This window comes from Halictus rubicundus, chromosome 10 (genome assembly GCF_050948215.1).
Source record: "Halictus rubicundus isolate RS-2024b chromosome 10, iyHalRubi1_principal, whole genome shotgun sequence".
Classification (NCBI taxonomy): domain Eukaryota; kingdom Metazoa; phylum Arthropoda; class Insecta; order Hymenoptera; family Halictidae; genus Halictus; species Halictus rubicundus.
This window is the reverse complement of record NC_135158.1, coordinates 15,484,786-15,502,312: the sequence shown is the minus strand read 5'-3', so window position 1 is coordinate 15,502,312 and position 17,527 is coordinate 15,484,786. Positions and strand designations below refer to the sequence as shown.

Sequence of the window (17,527 nt, the reverse complement as noted above, 5' to 3'; positions counted from 1 at the left end):
ATACTTTCACTGAAATATTCTCAAAATTGGTTCAACTATTGTTGATAGTGTACTGTATTCCAAAAGTGCTTAATAAAATTTTAGATTCAACAAATTTAGATTTGTCATAGATCACCAGATTTAGATTAATATTTTATCAGATAACAATTAGTGGGAAATTGTCTATTTCCTGGTGGGCCAGACTGCCTACAGCCTAAGGCGCTTTTAACATGTTTTTTCCAGCTCGTTAACGCCACATACGAAACCTCGACTTTGACCTTCCACGACCTTGATTTTGAGACGTCCTGCACATCGCGACGATTTAGAAAGGTGGCGATGACCTTGATAACTTTGGAAATTCGAGGAATTCGTTTTTTACTACACTTTTTCTTGTATCAACCTTATCTCACGGGAAATTAAAAACTTGTGCAAAACTTGTGCCTTGTGCAAAACTTGAGGTCAACAAAGATTAATTTATACACTTCACCAAGAAATAATTATAGTAAAAATTAAAGTCAGTTGTCATTCTTTTTTCATTTATGTATATTGATGTTATATTGTGATAATAAGTGTGTGTGTGTGTGTGTGTGTAAGTGTTCTATAAGTGTGGTTCGAAGATCAATTAAACATTAATGATAGAAATATGTAACTAAGTAACAACACGTAATCTACACTGAACTTAAAGGTTATTTTATTAACTAGTATCTATATATAGTATAGTATAGTTATTTTATAAACTATCGTGCACGTGTACATATGCTATCCATTTATATTATATATCGACCATTAACAGCGTAATTAAACATAGCTAGAGAACAGGTAGACGAAATCTTTAAATATTAAACAGGTTCGAATGTTACTGAGGAGTTTAAATACCTTCCTACAGTTGAAAACTGAGAAAAATTTCATGAATTATTTATGTAAAAAATTGTATTTTTGTTTAATCAATATGTACATGTTATTATATGACATTTAAAAATTGAACTAAATATCGTAAACTAGCAGGGCGTATAAATTGTCAAGATACAGTGGAAGGAATAGATAACAAAAGTATAGTAACATGATTAAGGGTGTTAGAGGAACAGGCTTAGGTATGTGAAAGGGAATAAAAAACATTCGCATACTGAGAATCGTGAGGAGAAATCTTTCACGAGAGTGGGGTAAACATTGTTTAGCAGAAATTAGAAGAACGGGTAAACGACAAGTTGTCTTTTGTTTCTACAGGCAAGGTTAGTATACTATAGTATGTTATAGAATGTAGAACTTATTCAATTTCATCATGACTTGAGTCAACTGCAATTAAAGTGTATATACATATAATGCACGTGTATAGCATTATATGTATTGTGTATATATAATAGTTTGCAAAAGCTGTATACGATCTGTTGTTTGTTGTCAACACATTAAACGATGCGTAGGAATCTGTTATGCTGACGATGTTCTTTTTGAAAAAAAGGCATATGATTGGATAGGTCAAGGATATTTCATTGACGATGAAAACTATTTCAATGAAACACACGATTACATATTGCCTTGTAACGATACCGCGGAAAATTCTTGTGCGAGCAATGAATCACATCAGTTAACAAAGTTGTCTACGTTCCAGAGGTCATATGAAAATTATATGCATTTATATGATAGCTTTAAGCAGGTTTTTATCTATTCCTCCTTGGAAACTACTGTCACGCTGTTAAATGGTAAATGCAGCAATTTAATTAAAAAAATAACGTCCTCCTGGAAAAATCGTTGGCAACGCCAAATGCAAAAACATTGTTGTCGCTGCAAAACGTTACTCTTCCAACAGGTTCTACATACTATCAAAACAGACTTCCAATTTGATACTAGAGGTTCATTCTCTTTACAAGAATTTAATCATTTAGAAGTATTAAAGCACGTACGCAGAGAATAATGATTACAAGTCTCTGTTGTACAAAACATTAATAAAGTTTCAAATTCATCAAATTTTAAGAAGCCTCACATTCGTGCGCTAAAATATGTCCTCATAAATTTTGACTTTCATCTTTCTCTTAATTATCTCATTCCGCTTACGCGACACGTATACGACATGTGAATATATTAAAAAATTGTTCGAACCGAAAGCACTATTTTAAAACCTTATCAGGAAACACAGGGTTAAAGATAACAAACGACATTTCAATCCATTATTTCGTATGAGAGTTCGTTAAACCTGAGTCGGCACACGCATATACTAACTCAATTTACGTAATCTGTCTGTAAAGTAATAAGGAAAACCTTGAGAGCTACTGATATTGTATATTCCTTTAAGATAACGACAGGACTTTTATTTTAACAGACACTCGAACAAACTAAGAGGTTTCTCGAGGAAACATTTCTACAATTTCATTTCCGTAATTGTAAGATAAAAATCCGTCAATCTGCCGGGCTTAATAATTCTTGATAACGGATTGATAGCGCCACCTGAATTGTTATCATAACCCAGCAGGATAAGATCGTAGGTGCAGGAAAGATTTTCCGGGTGACGCGTTCGCCGCGACGGTGAGATGAGCCTCGGGCGCACGTAATTAAATGAAAAATCTCGGTCCGCGGTTGAGTGGTAGCGGTGGCAACGAGGAGCAACCGTGACCAACGACGCAACGATAATCATCAGCGGCCAATCTCTTTTCACAATTATCGTCGTAAAGCGCGGAGCCGCGGAGGTTGGTGCAACGCGGCGGCGATGCGACGGAGTGCAGACGACGACAGGGGGCACCTAACCGGCTGGTTGCTCCTACCATTGGTTTTTATCCCCGCGAGGAGTCATTACTTTTTTCGTGAGTGGAGGAACGTGTTATCGAGAGGAACGACGAAGGGAAAGTTCTGCCGGCGCTGGACAGTCGCTGGCAACCAGTTCATAAGATTCGACGCAGGGTGCCCCGCGAAACAAGGTGAACGGGTTTTACGATCGCATTGTATGTATGTGGCAGACCTGCTGATTCGCGTGCGCGAGCCGATGCAATTTTTCCGTACACGCTCTCTCGGCGACCGGCAATTTCCGACAGACCGTCCGGGCATTCGCGAAAAATCAGTCACCAGTCTCGAGCTGTGTGCGTGTGCCGCTCGCCGCATTCCTCGCGAACTTTTCTTCCTCAGCGGTTTTTCGGCGCTGACACCGGTCCCAGTGCAATCGGCGACGTCGATCGTCGCGATTATCAGTGTCGGCGCTTCATGATACCGCAACACCTGCCCCCGCCGTAGCCGAAACGGTAAATACCGGGCCAGCATCCTAATACCGGGTCTGTCCGGCGACCATCCTCGGGCCTAGGGATCCTGCACGCAGAAAACTGGTATTCTCGCGAGTGGTTCAGAGCTCCGCCGGGACGCTGGGACGCCTCACCGATCAGGTAAATTCCTCGGACGTGGCCGTGCAAGCTGAACCGATTCGTTAACTATAATCGCGCACCACAGAAAACAGACTCCTTCGATCCAATAGATCAATCGGCTGAGAAGCGTCTGAATAGAGTACTCGATTTCGGTCATTTTCGCGCCCATTTTGTCCGGTGGTTGACTATACTAATTTGCTAGAGCGCGGGTCTTCGTGGAAAGTGTTCGATTCTCGAGAGACTCTCTTTTATAATTTTTATAATAAACAGTTTCTACTGTTTTAAATTACTCAATTTTCCCATAAATGTATTGAGTCCACAGTCTACTCATTTACAAGTGTGGTGATTCATTAGACATTTCACACGTTTACTAGATTCGACGGTAGGAACTGTCATAACTTTGACAGGCACTACCGCGACCTTTCTACGACGTTTTAAAGATTACGCTAATGAATAGACTGCGAATTGTACGAATTTACGGCAACAACGGTGCAATTAACAATAGTGGAAAAATTAAGAGAGTCTTTTACGATTGATAAGTGGAACACTGAAGTCGTGCTTTCTCTCGAAAATGCTACCAGTGGAGCGTTCCCAAAATATCAAAAAATTTCTTTCATATATAAATTTGAAGCTTGAAGTCTCCCCTTTGCAGTGACACAAAAAACCTTGACTTACGACTTTTTTTGAGTTGTTTTATTACGGTTTAAACGAAAGATGTGCAGCGAACTTGACAGTGACATAAGGGCTTACACCACCGAACATGGTCCTCGTGTTTGTTCGATGAAACAGTGAAAATATATTGTTTTTAATGTGTTTGCGGAGGTTTCTATTTATAGCATTTTTGAGGAAAAATGGCTCTTCAGTTTCTCATCTGCTGCATCGTGTAAAAATAGCTTAGAGGAAAATGAATAATGGTGTGCGAAAGTAGAATGTTCAAGCTTTAAATTAAGTCCAGTCTTGTCGCTGTATGAATGTTTTTTACGTAATTACAACAGGTTAAATGTCGTCAATTAAATACTTTTCGGATGCACCGTAGTTGTGCGAAATAGAAAAATTAAAACAAAAAACTTTCAACAGAATTTCAATAGAGCACAATATTTTAGAACAACATAAACATTTGTAGCTACAAATAGAGCGACAGTTATCTGTAGCAAAAATGACACGTACCGGTCAAACACCTGTTGCAATGAACGCTACATTGGTTCAACATGACGTGTCAGCATAAAGCTGTCCTTAACTTTATACGGAAAAACGTCTGCATATAAATTCGTGCGACCAATAACGCATTCTTCAAATAAACTATAAAATTAATAAAATCAAAGTCCCACGCCCTCTTCAATTTTTATAACAAATTATAAATCGCTAGACCGAAGTGAGAAAAATGTGTGCAGCATCGAAGAAACGGTTTCCATTCTATAAATGATCAGATCGTATATTAATTTTGCAAAAATCAAAATTGCACACGGCAGAACAAAGTTGAAATGTCTAGCAAGGCAATGATTCACGTTCCGACAGTGACTATTACAAATTGCAACGCTTATAACGATATTATTGTATATTACAACGAGATAGCTAATCTTCTCGCGATAGAAACGATGACGGTGTCTCCTATGCGCAAGACGCGTCTAATGCGAGCAAACGTAATCGTCTCGGCATGAAATTTCATACTGGCCTGTAAAACATTACTATGGAATCGTCAATAAACGTTCTCGACTACCGAGCCGCGGTATCTCGGAAGGGAAGCAACGAGAGCATACAACAAACACTCGATTAGCTCGGGGGACCAACGTAAGATTAATTGAAAGATACTTTTGTCGATTGGCAACGACGACCATTCAAGCAGTTTCGTTTATGAAACCAGCGAGCACACGATTCATGGGAAACGAGAAACGGGAAAGAGTAATGCCGGAAGAATGTAGGCCCTCGTAATAACGAGAGATGTGGCCGCGCGTGAAAGTAATTGTAGAATTCGGTGCAAAAACCGAATCTTCAACGTGGTCAGGTCCAGTTATGCGCAATTGCTCGGTCGGCGTGTTATGTCAATACGCCGAGATGTAGGATAGACAAAGACTTTCTCTCTCCCAGCGCTTTCTCTGGTCCGTAGTTCACGATCAAAGAACTGCGTTCGCAGGAACGGAGACCGAGGCGTTAAAAATCTTTTGGTAAGACAAAGTCTTATGGCAAGTGAAAACAAAAAATATCCGAATACTTGACCATTGTACCGTTAAAAACACTCCATCGTCCGTCATCGATTGGTCGCTGCTATGTGCTAGATACTCGTGAGAAAACGTCTGCCGATTCTGACATATAGAAAGTCAGATTCCGTTATTTGTTTATTATAAATGCAAACAGCTGCTGTGTCACTAAACTGAGATGAAACGGTTGGCTTCATCTGCATACATTGGAAATTCTTGGTACGAAACAACAATTTTGGTATTTTGGTATGATTGTTTGCAGGGCTTACTGTAAACAAAAAATACGTGTTAGCCTATTAATTATTTCCGCCGCTTCCTGTTACGCATTAGCGTGCTTCAAATTGCTTATCACCGCTGGACTGTTGATTGCATGTGTTACTATACAAATAGTAGCTTTAGCACAGTGCACCACAAAATTAAATCTAAGCAACATCTCTTTTGTTAGTTAAAATTTCCCAAGGTTAAAACTAGTGATTTGACTATTTTTTATATATATTTTTACATTCATTCACTTTTTACACTTCATATTTTATTCAATCCATTTTACTTTACGAGATCTTACATACGAGCATAATTTATGAGTGTATAATAACCTTTATTATACATGTCTATGTAGTAAACTTTAATATATTATTACAATATTACTATTATGTATTATCAATACATAATAGAGTTTAGTATATGATCAAGTATTAAACTGGTTACTACAAAAAGTAAATTTTTATACTGAAACTAATTAAACATACAATTTTTCTTATTTTTCATACTAATTTCTCTTTGATTCGTTGAATTTCCAAAAAATGTGTAGAATGATTTTTCTGTTGAATTCCGTTGACGTGTCGTTCGAATGTTACTGAAAGTACATATTCGGTTCTATTTATTACAGGGAAATGCCTGCGATAAAACTTTTCGGAAGGAAATGGCTAGCCGCGACCGATGACCTTGTTTATCCGGGCTTATTCGAAATTTTCATTCGCACAGTATGGTAAGTACCATTTCTTCTTACTTGCGCGTTTCAATTAGGATGCATTGAATCGCTATGTTTGTGTGTTTAACGCGAGCAAGATGAGAGGATACAGAGGAGAAAGATAAAAAATCATATCTTGCATTTTTCTCTCCTTCTTTAATAATTCAAAAGGTTCGGATATTACGACGGTGTTAAGTTCATTTATCCTTTTTGCTGTTTCTAATTACAACTACCCAGTTTTGTCATACACGTGTGCATAAAATCTACAGTCTGCCGGCGAAGACATGGCATGACGCTAATCTTACGTAAATTAAGTATTAATTTTATAATCTAAAATACAATTAAACGTAATTTAATTTTTATGGCGTGGCATTAGCAATCATAATTTCACGGAATTCCCTTACTTTTTACGTTCTTTTGCACGCAATGTTGGAATATGCTCGTGCATGTTGACATGTCTCGTCGAGTCAGTAATCTATTTTTCTAGAACATGCTATTGGTGTTGATTGATTGACAAATTAACGACGTTTATTCTATTCGTGCACGCGTAGGGAGTGAACATTTCTGCTGTTCATATAGCACTTCAAAGCAAGCGAACGATGATGCGTGAACCAGGAAGTGGTGTCTCTATCCCTAATTGAAATAGTGTCAGCAACAATTTGAACAATGCTGACAGAGACATTTATTGTACAGAATTACTTATCAAGTAACTTGAACATTTATCAAATATGTGTTTCGTCGTCTTTCTTCACTAAAACAGTGAAAAAAAATCGTACGTCAAAAATTTTTGAAAGTTTTTGGAAACGTTTGAAGTTACTTTTTTTTAGGAAAAATGAGGCTTCAATTTTTCACCTGTTTGTTTTTACGAAATTATCACAATTTGTATATCTGTCAATTTTCTAGAATCGGAAATGCAGTGTTTAGATAGTTTGTAGGTACACTGTATACAGTATTTGATAAAATAAAAATGATGCAGAACAAAAATTAATTCCTCTAGCATTCTCAACATCGACGCAACGATTGGGTTTGTTATAAATTTTGTCGGATATAATCAACGACTAGAAAGCAAGAGGGGAAAGTTGCTTGTAGACCAGAAACAATAATTTCGCAAGTCGAACTGCAATTATTCCGAACTTGAACTCCGCATTGATACTTTTTTTGTTATATATTCAAACAAAACCGACAAGTTGAAAAGTTTATAAAGGAAACATTCGTCACATCCATCTTCAGAACGATTCATGACTAACTTTCTCGGTATTATTCGGCGATATCAATTTTTCGAACGGACACTTATTTCATTTCTTGGGCGATCGAGACTTATGTCATTTCCATACATAATTGCTTCGAAGCTAATGTGACGTGATATGTCTAACAGTTGTCTGACTCTGATGCGTTTAAATGCAAATCAAATCTCCGACATTGTAAATACTATTGCAATTTCTTTAGATACATACTTGCTTCAGGAAAATGATTTATTGCTCACAGTGATCATCGGTGGAATCTATTTGCTAATTTCATAGTTTTTAATTCAATTTCATATTTTCGAATCTATTATATTTACCGATTTCTTATTTCCCAATTTACTTTTCTATTTTCGAATCTGTAAGCTCGCGTTCACTTTTCGGATCTATCTTATTTTCTAATTGAATGTCTCATCTGCGAATCTAATCGTGGTGCCTGAAAGTTTAATCTAATTTGCTGTAATCGATTCTGTTTACACAGGTTTATCCTAATTGGCACTGCCTGCGCTCGATACTATCAGTACACATGGAACTGTCGGTTGGGCGGCGATTTGGTTCGCGTGTTCCTTCTGGGACAACTGACATATCTTGTCCTGACCATACTTTTCATGCTTCTAATCGCCATACACAGTGCGAAAGGATCTATTATGGAAACGCAGGCGCGCAAATACGTGGAACCGCTTCTGACAGTTAAGTGAGTACAAGATTTTAATATGACACGGTAATTACCTCATCGAAGACAACGCGAACACATTACCATACTACACACGCCGGATATTTACTTAAATTGCTTATTGATTCGTGCAATTTGTCCGTGGATTAAACGCTGTGTGTGTGTCTAGCATTTTCGTTTCACCGGAGCACAGTTGACGAACGATTCGTTAAAATTCTCTTTACCCTCCTCCCTTTTTTTGTTTCAGTTTTAATTACACGTTCCAGTGACGTAAATTCCTCTTCGTGTTGCACAAATCATATTGGGTCGTTGCATAGGAAATTTCCGATTCATTAGTGGCTTTAAACACACACAATTTTCTCGAAATAAAGCTTATCGATTAACAGTAAGCATCATTGTAACAGTCGTAATGTTCTGTCAAAAAATGACGAGTTTTTTTTTATTATACTACGTTAAGTATTCCTTTTTTTAGTCGTTGAGACGATGTTGTCAACATGTTAATTTTCTCATTCGTAAAAAGAATACACGACTGATATTGAAATAAACTTTATTTAAAAATAAAGTTGGATTTAATAAGGGACCCAATTACCATGGGGGTACCAATTACTGTGCCTATGTTTAAAGCATAATAAATAAAAAAAAAGAGATGTATATGACATATATACCAACTGATTTGAATGAAAAAATGTAATATCTCTTTTTTAACATCCACTATGCTTTAAAAATACGTATAATTAATATAGGCACAGTAATTGATACCCCCACAGTAATTGAGTCCCTGATACTATGTAAATAGAAACTGAATATTAATAATTTGTTCTATACGAGGTGTTACCGTTCCGCGCATGCCTGGGTTTTTTCTCTCGATGTTTTCTTTTAGTTTTCTTTTCTAAATTACGCACGACTTTCCGCCTACGGCTAAACAATTTTAATCTTTTGTATTTAACTGTTACTTAACTGGTGTTACGGTCTTCTACGCTTAACGCATGAGATATACGTAATACGATTAAACAACTATTGAATACATTATGCTGTGAGCAGTTGCAAAACACATGGTTGATTTTAAAAGGAATACATGTAGAGCGTATCATGTAACAATGACTGACCATTTACTATAGCGAAATTGCCTCAATATGAAAAGAATTAATTTTACTTTTTTTTTAATTTTTATCTGTCACTAATATGCTGTATCGAAACTGTTGTTCAACCAAATTTGAAATAATAATATAAAAAAAGTTTAATAATATAAATTTGATAGTATTATGTAATATGCTACTTTGTTACGTGCATTATTGCATATTTTAATAAAACTTTGTCTTGTGCTTAAAAAGCCACCTAGTTCTTGAAAAGAAAATGTAGGAACCTATCAACGCCTTTGGAAAAACGGTAATTCAGCATACAGTAATATTTATGTAATAATTCTTACGCAAGATTTTATGAAAGAATGTTACAACCATTCTCATGCGCATAGATACGTATCGTATGCGTAACAGAATGTGAAACGCAGTTCACAATCGAACAGTACCGGTTAGCTTATGTTTCCTTAAATGTGTCTAAACTATTTTCACAAAAGAGGAAGAGAAAGAGGGAAAATATGCAAAAATGGCATTTTATATGGTAAGTATGTAAAAGCAACAGTGAAAGGTTTAGTCCGCACTTCGCAATAACCATTATTCTGTAAACGGGGACGGTTGGTAAATGGTGCCGAACTTTTTACCGACAATGTAGCTAATATTAGGTTGATGCAAAGATTATTGCGGTTTTTGTTCTTGAATGTTAAATTCACATATGTTGCGTTATTAGCCAATTTGAGCTAAACGTCGAATGACCGTTGCAAGATCAACTTTTCGTTCTTTCACAATCTCTCGAGATGTTTCTCGAGAATCTGCTTCGTTAATAGACCTTGGTTCATCATTATCAATTGCAGAAGGACGTCCACGAGCCTCTTCGAGACTTTCATCTCTGTCACGGTGTTTTCAAAACCAGTTCTGTGTTGCATTCATTAATAGTCCCTCGGCCAAACGCGTTGTTAATGTTAACGTTAACGTTGTTAACTACTAATCTGAATTCGGGTGATAACCATTTTCACTTTGACAGCAACATATCCTAATAATAAACAGTTATTAGGAAAAAGAGAACACAAATCGATAGATGATGCTTCACGCTTCCCATTGTGATGTACTATATCAGACCTGTTCAGCGTCTGCCCGTACGGGCAGCGATTATCTTGCCCTGGGCATGCACAGAACGAAGGGCACGAGGCCACGCCCCTACGAGCACGAAGCCACGCCCCTGCGGGCAACGCTGCATGGATTTGTGACACGCATTGCTCAGCTGTGCTGCGGCCTACCCCCACTCTGCTAAGTCAGTTCCCCGTAGGGTTGCTCGTAGCTGTGCCCAAGGGCATGTTTATCACCTCTGTACTAAAACACGTTACTTCAGAAAGATCGCTGACGTTTAAACTGATGAGAACAAAATGATTTTTGCACCAACCTAATACGGTAAAATATACATTATTCCGAACGTTGCTATTGCACTTTCGCTGATAAGATATTTAGAAAGTAAATAAAAAGACTTTTTTAAAATGTCTAAATGTCTATTTTATTTTCACGATTCCACAGGATATTGCTGCTTCTGCCGGAGATATCATGGAACGTTTTAGGAAGTATTTGGATGTTCGGCGGTAGCGTAGAATGCGGATATGATCATTACACCATGACCGTTGTTCAAGGACTGGTGCTATTCGACTGGATCCTGATAGGTCTGACTATATTTGGCCTGGCGTTGATCTTCGATCCGCTGGGCTCGATTGGGAACAAAAACCTCGAAAGTTTGGCTGAACACAGTAAGGTGTCGAGCATTTGGTTGCGCAGATTCAAGTTTCTCTGGTGGATGCGAAAAGACGAGAGCGCTAATGAGACCTTTCAACATATCGCTGGTGAGACATAGGTACGGCTGGCCTGGAAAGAGTCCTGCCGCATTGGAGTTGTAACATTGTTGCTTCTTGAACACCCTATGACTCCTCTCGGAATTTCTGGGACTCGAAATGTTACTAACCCTCGGGTGGCGATGCCTGAATTTGTTCGAATGCAATATCTCAAAGAGTATATCTAGAGTTAGTGAAAACAGACGTATGGAATAGATTCAATCGTAGCGTCCGCTACAACATAAACAGAAGTCTATTAAAAGTATTCCACAACGAGCCACGCCTAATCAAGTTTGAGTTTCTGTCTTACAATGTAGAGTTAATGTTTATTACATGATTCTCGGTATGGCAACTTCCGACGAATCCGACTATGCGTAAACAAAGACCTTGTCCTTATTAGAAGTTGAGGATCAGAGAAATTTGCATTCAACTTCCGACAACATGTTGCTTTCAGCATGTGCTTTTAACAATTGCTTACGGATCACCTACACTCTACTTTACACATTTTACTGTCTGTTTTAACAGAAACATGTAACGGCGGGAATAATGGTGACGGTTCCTCTGTTGACCACTCACAGTGATAGTGTATGTATTAGAAATTCATTCTAACCTGTTGCATTTTGATACCTCGAACTTTATCGTGTAATCGCTTCTGATGCTTGTTCGTCAGGGAATTCCTGAATAATCTAATTAATTCATGAACGACTTACTACCCACGTATAGAAATTCCATGCAAATCACTTCTGAACGATTTCTGAATTTAATCATATGCAAAACTAGCCATTTCTGTCTTTAGACACATCGATCATTTGCATTCGGAAGAAACGTTAAGCAATAAATCTGGTAGACAGTGAAAGAATTAATTGAGAAATCGAAATAGCATTTGTATATTCTCTTGATAGACTCTTGCATACCACGCTCTCAAATATGCAATAGTTTTCAGACAAACAGTTCGAACTTCAACGATGATTCACTATGATGGTATTTCCTTGCTGTTTTAAACTGTAAATTCCTCGTGCGTACCATGATCTAACATGTAAATTAATACACGAACTATATAGCACTCTCTTCCTTTAACTATCTTTATATTTCCTTTAAGGCTAGTATACATATATAAAACTAATGTTATGTGATTAATATATGCATGAAATTAAAAGAAATATCGATTTAATATTAAAAATGGCTCTACTACCTAACTCTGACAGACTCTTCTTAATGTATGTTCTTTAGTACAAACTCGTTAAAACGTTGTTCTCCTTAAATAACTAAATTTCGTTCGTTTTTGTATAAATTGTAAGTGTGAACTTTCACGTTAAAATTTTCTTCCATTACGAAAATTAATGATACGCCCTACTGATTAATATAATAATGAGTTCATTCTTTCAGGTATGGTTAGTGCTCTGTTCCGCGGAACAGACTTGGTTCCTTCGGACGTAGTGGCAGGATTCATTTTGCTAAGGATACGTCATAAACGAGAAATCCATGAATTACGTCGACTGAATCTCTTAGTCAATCCAGTAACCACGCCAGGTACGCATGCGTCGACATTCTCACTATGCTATACAGTGTTTTCTCGATATATGTCCAAAACACGGCTCTTGCCACCGACATATATCGTTCAGAAGATACTATTCTTTGATTCACGCCGAACGTAGAAAAGGACGATAATTCTGCGACTTTTATCAACCAGGTATTTGCGACAAAAATCGAGAAAAGACTGTACTTTTTATCACAGAACGTATAAATAAATTGAATACCAATGAATTTGATAATTTGTTAACCCTTGCGGTCCAAGGGTTAAATTTTAGACCACTAAAAAAATGCGGAAAGTTTTACTATCAGAAAGTTTGACTGTATGCCTTGAACATTTCTTTACGTGCGACAACATCGAACAAATGTACATGTTTAGTAGGAAGTGATGACGGTAATTTATATTTTTTTACTATAGATGAGTCTGTCATCTTCGCCGATACACCTAGTTGGATGTCCTTGGAGACCGCTTTTCATTACATAAAGCTATCAACAGCTTGTTACGGATGGTTATATGTGCTTTATAAACACGTATGCACCGGATGTTTTCATGTTATACAGAACTTAACCTGTTGCGCCTGTTTTCGGTAAATATGCGAAACGTTAACAACGTTTTTTATATGCCCAAAATCTCTTTTTACACGCAGCATTTCAAACGACCGCAAAAGAATGAGCACATTCGAAGCTAATTTCACTACTTTGAAATTTTTAATTTTCTTAAATTTTAATGAAAAATTTGTTCTATCCAATATATCGACATATGTTAAAAGTGCGGAGCTTAACGGCAGAAAAAATTGATTACAAAACAGTTGATTGGATACTTGTGTTAACTAACAATTCGATTACAGACGGAAACGAACGGCGATCATCGGCGATAATTGTTGCTACTGCTACTTAGCCGGTCTGAAATACTTGTCAGACTTATCCGTAGATGACATTTTGTACGCGTCATTTAAAAATCATTTATGCGAGGTTGGTATTTACTTTCTTCGATTGTAATACTTCGGCTGAAAGGTGTCTCTATCTGTTGAAATGTTTCCAGATACCATTCTGTGTCATCGTAGATCATAAAACAAACAATATCGTCATTGTTATACGAGGCACACTGTCATTACGTGATTTACTGACGGATATTGCCGCGGACTCCGACATTTTCGAATGCGAAGGCCTTCCACCGGGATCGATGGTAAATATTGTATTAAGAAAATCAAATATTTATTATTTGAAACAGTTCTCGTAAATCCATAGTTTTTTTCTAATACTATTTACTCGAATCATCGACGTATAGTCGATTCATTGGACAAAAACATTCATTGGAAATTGAGCAGGTGTAACTTTTTCTGTTTAATTTCGAGAATTTCAAATTTTTATTATATTTTCATATCGAAAAATGTTTATGCGTAGGCACACAGAGCTATGATAATAGGAGCGAAGGTAATTTTGAAGCAACTGAAAGAACATAAGATTTTGGAACGAGCATTCAACACGCACCCTAACTATGATTTAATGATTACAGGTAACTTTAAATATTACTTAGCGACCTTTCGTTACATTTTTCTTCCCTATCCAAATTATTATCAATATTAATAATTTTACGATCCTAAATGCACCAAGTCGAATATTTAAAAAAGAACTGTCACGTTTATATTGCGCATTGTTAACCTCATTATTAGCCAGCACTTTTACGATAAGTATAATATATAGTAAATTTTTGCTTCGTCATACGTTTCGTATTCTTACTGTATAGAGTGCGTTGACTCCTAATAAAGCAGGATGTGTTTCTCGTAAAATAAGTAATTATGCAACAACAGTTTTATGACAACATAGTTACCTACAATTGTACTTTTGTTTTAAGCACAGTAAAAACTTTTCAGGTCATAGCCTAGGCGCTGGTTTAGGCATTCTCTTAGCGTTTTTGTTGAGGCCTCAGTATCCAAGCTTGAAGGTCTACGCATTCGCTACACCCGGTAATTATTAAATTATTATTACAAATTCCTCGTTGGTTTTGTGAATTTTTTAACTAGAACGAAACGATATTTTCTGCCCAGCCGGCCTCCTCTCCCGAGAAGTTGCAAAAATCTCGGAAGAATTTGTCCTGACAATAGGAGTCGGTGACGATTTCGTGATGAGACTCAGCGTTGACAGTACAGAAAACTTGAGGACATCTTTACTCGCGACGCTCCGAGCATGCCGATTACCCAAAGTAATTAATTAGATTGTACAGTCACAACTAAACCGCGAATCTTTCTACACAAAAATTGTTTGCATCCGTTCTAATGAACACGAAAACATGTCATCAAGTAATAGCGTTGCTTCGGTTATAAAAATTTATTGATATTCATATTTGCAAAATAGTGATCGTGTATAAAATTCTTGTTGGTTTTTTCCGATGAATCAGGCGATGTAAATCTCATTTTTATGCAGATTTTTTACAAGCAAATTCATAGCACATAAAAAGAACAGTAAAGCTGTTTCGTGGGTACGCTTTTCTCAAAAAAAAAAAAAAAATGATGAATTGATGAAGACTAATTGACGCGATAATACATTGATGAAGACGTTTTTGCTATCATGACGTCTTTTATGCACGCGGAACGCGACAATTTACATTTACATGCACGTAATCTTGCTGAATATATCAACGACACAATAAGTAAAGGGTACAATCAGACATTATTGTAAGTTCTTACGTGAACGAGGTCAGATTATGTGAATTTTGTTACGTTTTGTTGATATGTAACGTTATGAAATATCGAGCTTTAACATTAATCTATAAATCTGAATAAATTCTCAGAATTAACACATCATGGAACACTTGGTTTTTCAGTACAGAGTGGTCCTGAATGGATTAGGCTATATGTTGTTTGGAATCCCTGAAAAGGATCTTGACAAAACTTGGAGTACATGCAACGTAATAACTCCGTCAGCCGGACAATCGCCGTTGCTCAGTGAACGGGCGGATACCATCAGAGTCGAGGTGAATATTTGCCCGCCATTTTTCCAGTATTTTTCAATATTATACTGTCCAGCGTATTCAGAAAACATAAGAGAAAAGTTGCCAATATAGAAAAGTTATTAAAAGTCTCCCACAAAATATGATTTCGGTGTCATAACGGCATGGAACAACAACATTTAGTTCGGGGATAATAAAACACAAATAAATATTTTTAAAATCTTGATCAGAAGGCTTAACTGCCCTCTATGCATATTTTCATTATTCCACCGACCATAAATTCTTTTCGACATGTGCAGGAACATAATATATACGATCCAGACATTACGAAGAGAAGGTTCTCGAAGGTGAGACTGTATATCGGAGGAAAAATACTTCACGTCACTAGGGTCAAGTCAGAAGAAAAAGAGTCGGAAGGAAAAAGGTTTGTCATTGACTTAATTTTCTGATCTGTAGTTCTGTTCATTTCTTTTTTGACATGCTGATTGCAGCAGTGGTAATCTGTAACCTTCGTCTGCCTCGTCATTGAGATCATGGTGATCAACATCATTCATTATCATAACACAGGGTGTCACCGATTAAACAATTTCGAATAACGCGAAAAGATCACCGTGTAGTATAAGAAAGTCACTAGTCGATAATTAATAATTTTTGCTTATCAATGAATAGAAACTATATGGAAATTAAAACTTTCATAGTTCACTGGATGTTAAAGTTTAGACCTTTATAAATTACAAAAATTAGATTTTGTAGAAAGCTTAACAGAAGATATAATTTTTAACAGATAGAAGATAGTTAAAGGGAAAACATAAATTATCTATTTAGAACTTATAAATATCCATACTGTAACTAACACAAAACTGTAACTAACTAACAATGTCTACATTTATATATCGCTTATTTTTTTGTTACAGCAAAAAGGACAGTTCAAAAGAAAAAAAATATGAAATGCGATGGGCGCAACCGGAAGAATTTAATGATTTGATTGTAATGCCACGGATGTTGCTAGATCATTTGCCAGACGCCATAGAACACGCTATCGAGACCTTATTGAAACAACAAAATGATCTGCCATACTACTTTGATCCATGATCGAATCCAAAGAATTAAGTTCTTATAACATTGACGAAAGAGACATGAAGTATTACATGCTCAAAGATCAACAAAATTTATTTAATTTCATCTAACTTACTTATTTAATTTTTATACGCGTATGTTGTCGATGTATTATAATGTAAGCGTCCAATATTTTGCCTTCAAAAGGATTTATGTATGTTGTAATTTATTTTACTTCTTAGACTGCGACGAAATAAAGTTTACATTTCTGTATTTACACTTCCATGTTTTGTTTGCAAATATTTCCTGACTATCCCTTCTATTTTAATCTAATTATTTCATATTTCACTTCAATTTAAATGTATTTTTTAAAATATAGTTCAGAAATACTGCACGTAGCAAAAATTTATACAATGCATAAAAATAAAAATTCATTTTCTTCTTTCTGCTACCGAATAGTTAAAACTATGAAATATTTTTCCAAAATCGTTATGCAAATCAACTTTCCCCAATTTTTTCTAACAGAATAATAAAACAAAATATTTTCATGTTTTAAATATTCTCTATTTAGATGTAAATGAAGAAGAATGTGAATACCTAGTAAAGTTTGTAATAAGTAACAATTGTAAACCGATAAATGTTTGTATTTTGATACCTTACATTTAATAG

General features: G+C 36.3%; 1 protein-coding gene across 3 annotated transcripts; it reads left to right on the top strand.

The window, feature by feature from the left end:
* The first annotated feature begins 2,665 nt into the window (after nucleotides 1-2,665).
* Nucleotides 2,666-17,131, top strand: LOC143358318 (diacylglycerol lipase-beta). Of its 3 annotated transcripts, none has more exons than XM_076795368.1 (14): nucleotides 2,666-2,885; nucleotides 6,402-6,500; nucleotides 8,205-8,417; nucleotides 11,018-11,334; nucleotides 12,709-12,852; nucleotides 13,271-13,439; nucleotides 13,701-13,824; nucleotides 13,895-14,038; nucleotides 14,257-14,368; nucleotides 14,727-14,819; nucleotides 14,901-15,055; nucleotides 15,677-15,826; nucleotides 16,102-16,226; nucleotides 16,717-17,131. In XM_076795368.1, exons 2-14 carry the CDS (start codon nucleotides 6,406-6,408, stop codon nucleotides 16,892-16,894), a joined length of 2,019 nt encoding a protein of 672 aa, XP_076651483.1. In that variant the 5' UTR covers nucleotides 2,666-2,885; nucleotides 6,402-6,405; the 3' UTR covers nucleotides 16,895-17,131. The 3 variants fall into 3 exon arrangements, with proteins under 3 accessions (XP_076651483.1, XP_076651482.1, XP_076651484.1); XM_076795367.1 differs by having other exon boundaries at nucleotides 2,666-3,341; XM_076795369.1 differs by lacking the exon at nucleotides 2,666-2,885 and adding an exon at nucleotides 4,955-5,482.
* Nucleotides 17,132-17,527: the final 396 nt, after the last annotated feature.

Excerpts from the sequence above, each read along its gene's own strand:
- LOC143358318 (XM_076795368.1), top strand. The coding sequence starts at position 6,406 with ATGCCTGCGATAAAACTTTTCGGAAGGAAATGGCTAGCCGCGACCGAT. Across the intron at positions 8,418-11,017 it reads GAACCGCTTCTGACAGTTAA|GATATTGCTGCTTCTGCCGG; the intron begins GTGAGTACAAGA and ends ACGATTCCACAG. Across the intron at positions 13,440-13,700 it reads ACCTGTTGCGCCTGTTTTCG|ACGGAAACGAACGGCGATCA; the intron begins GTAAATATGCGA and ends ATTCGATTACAG.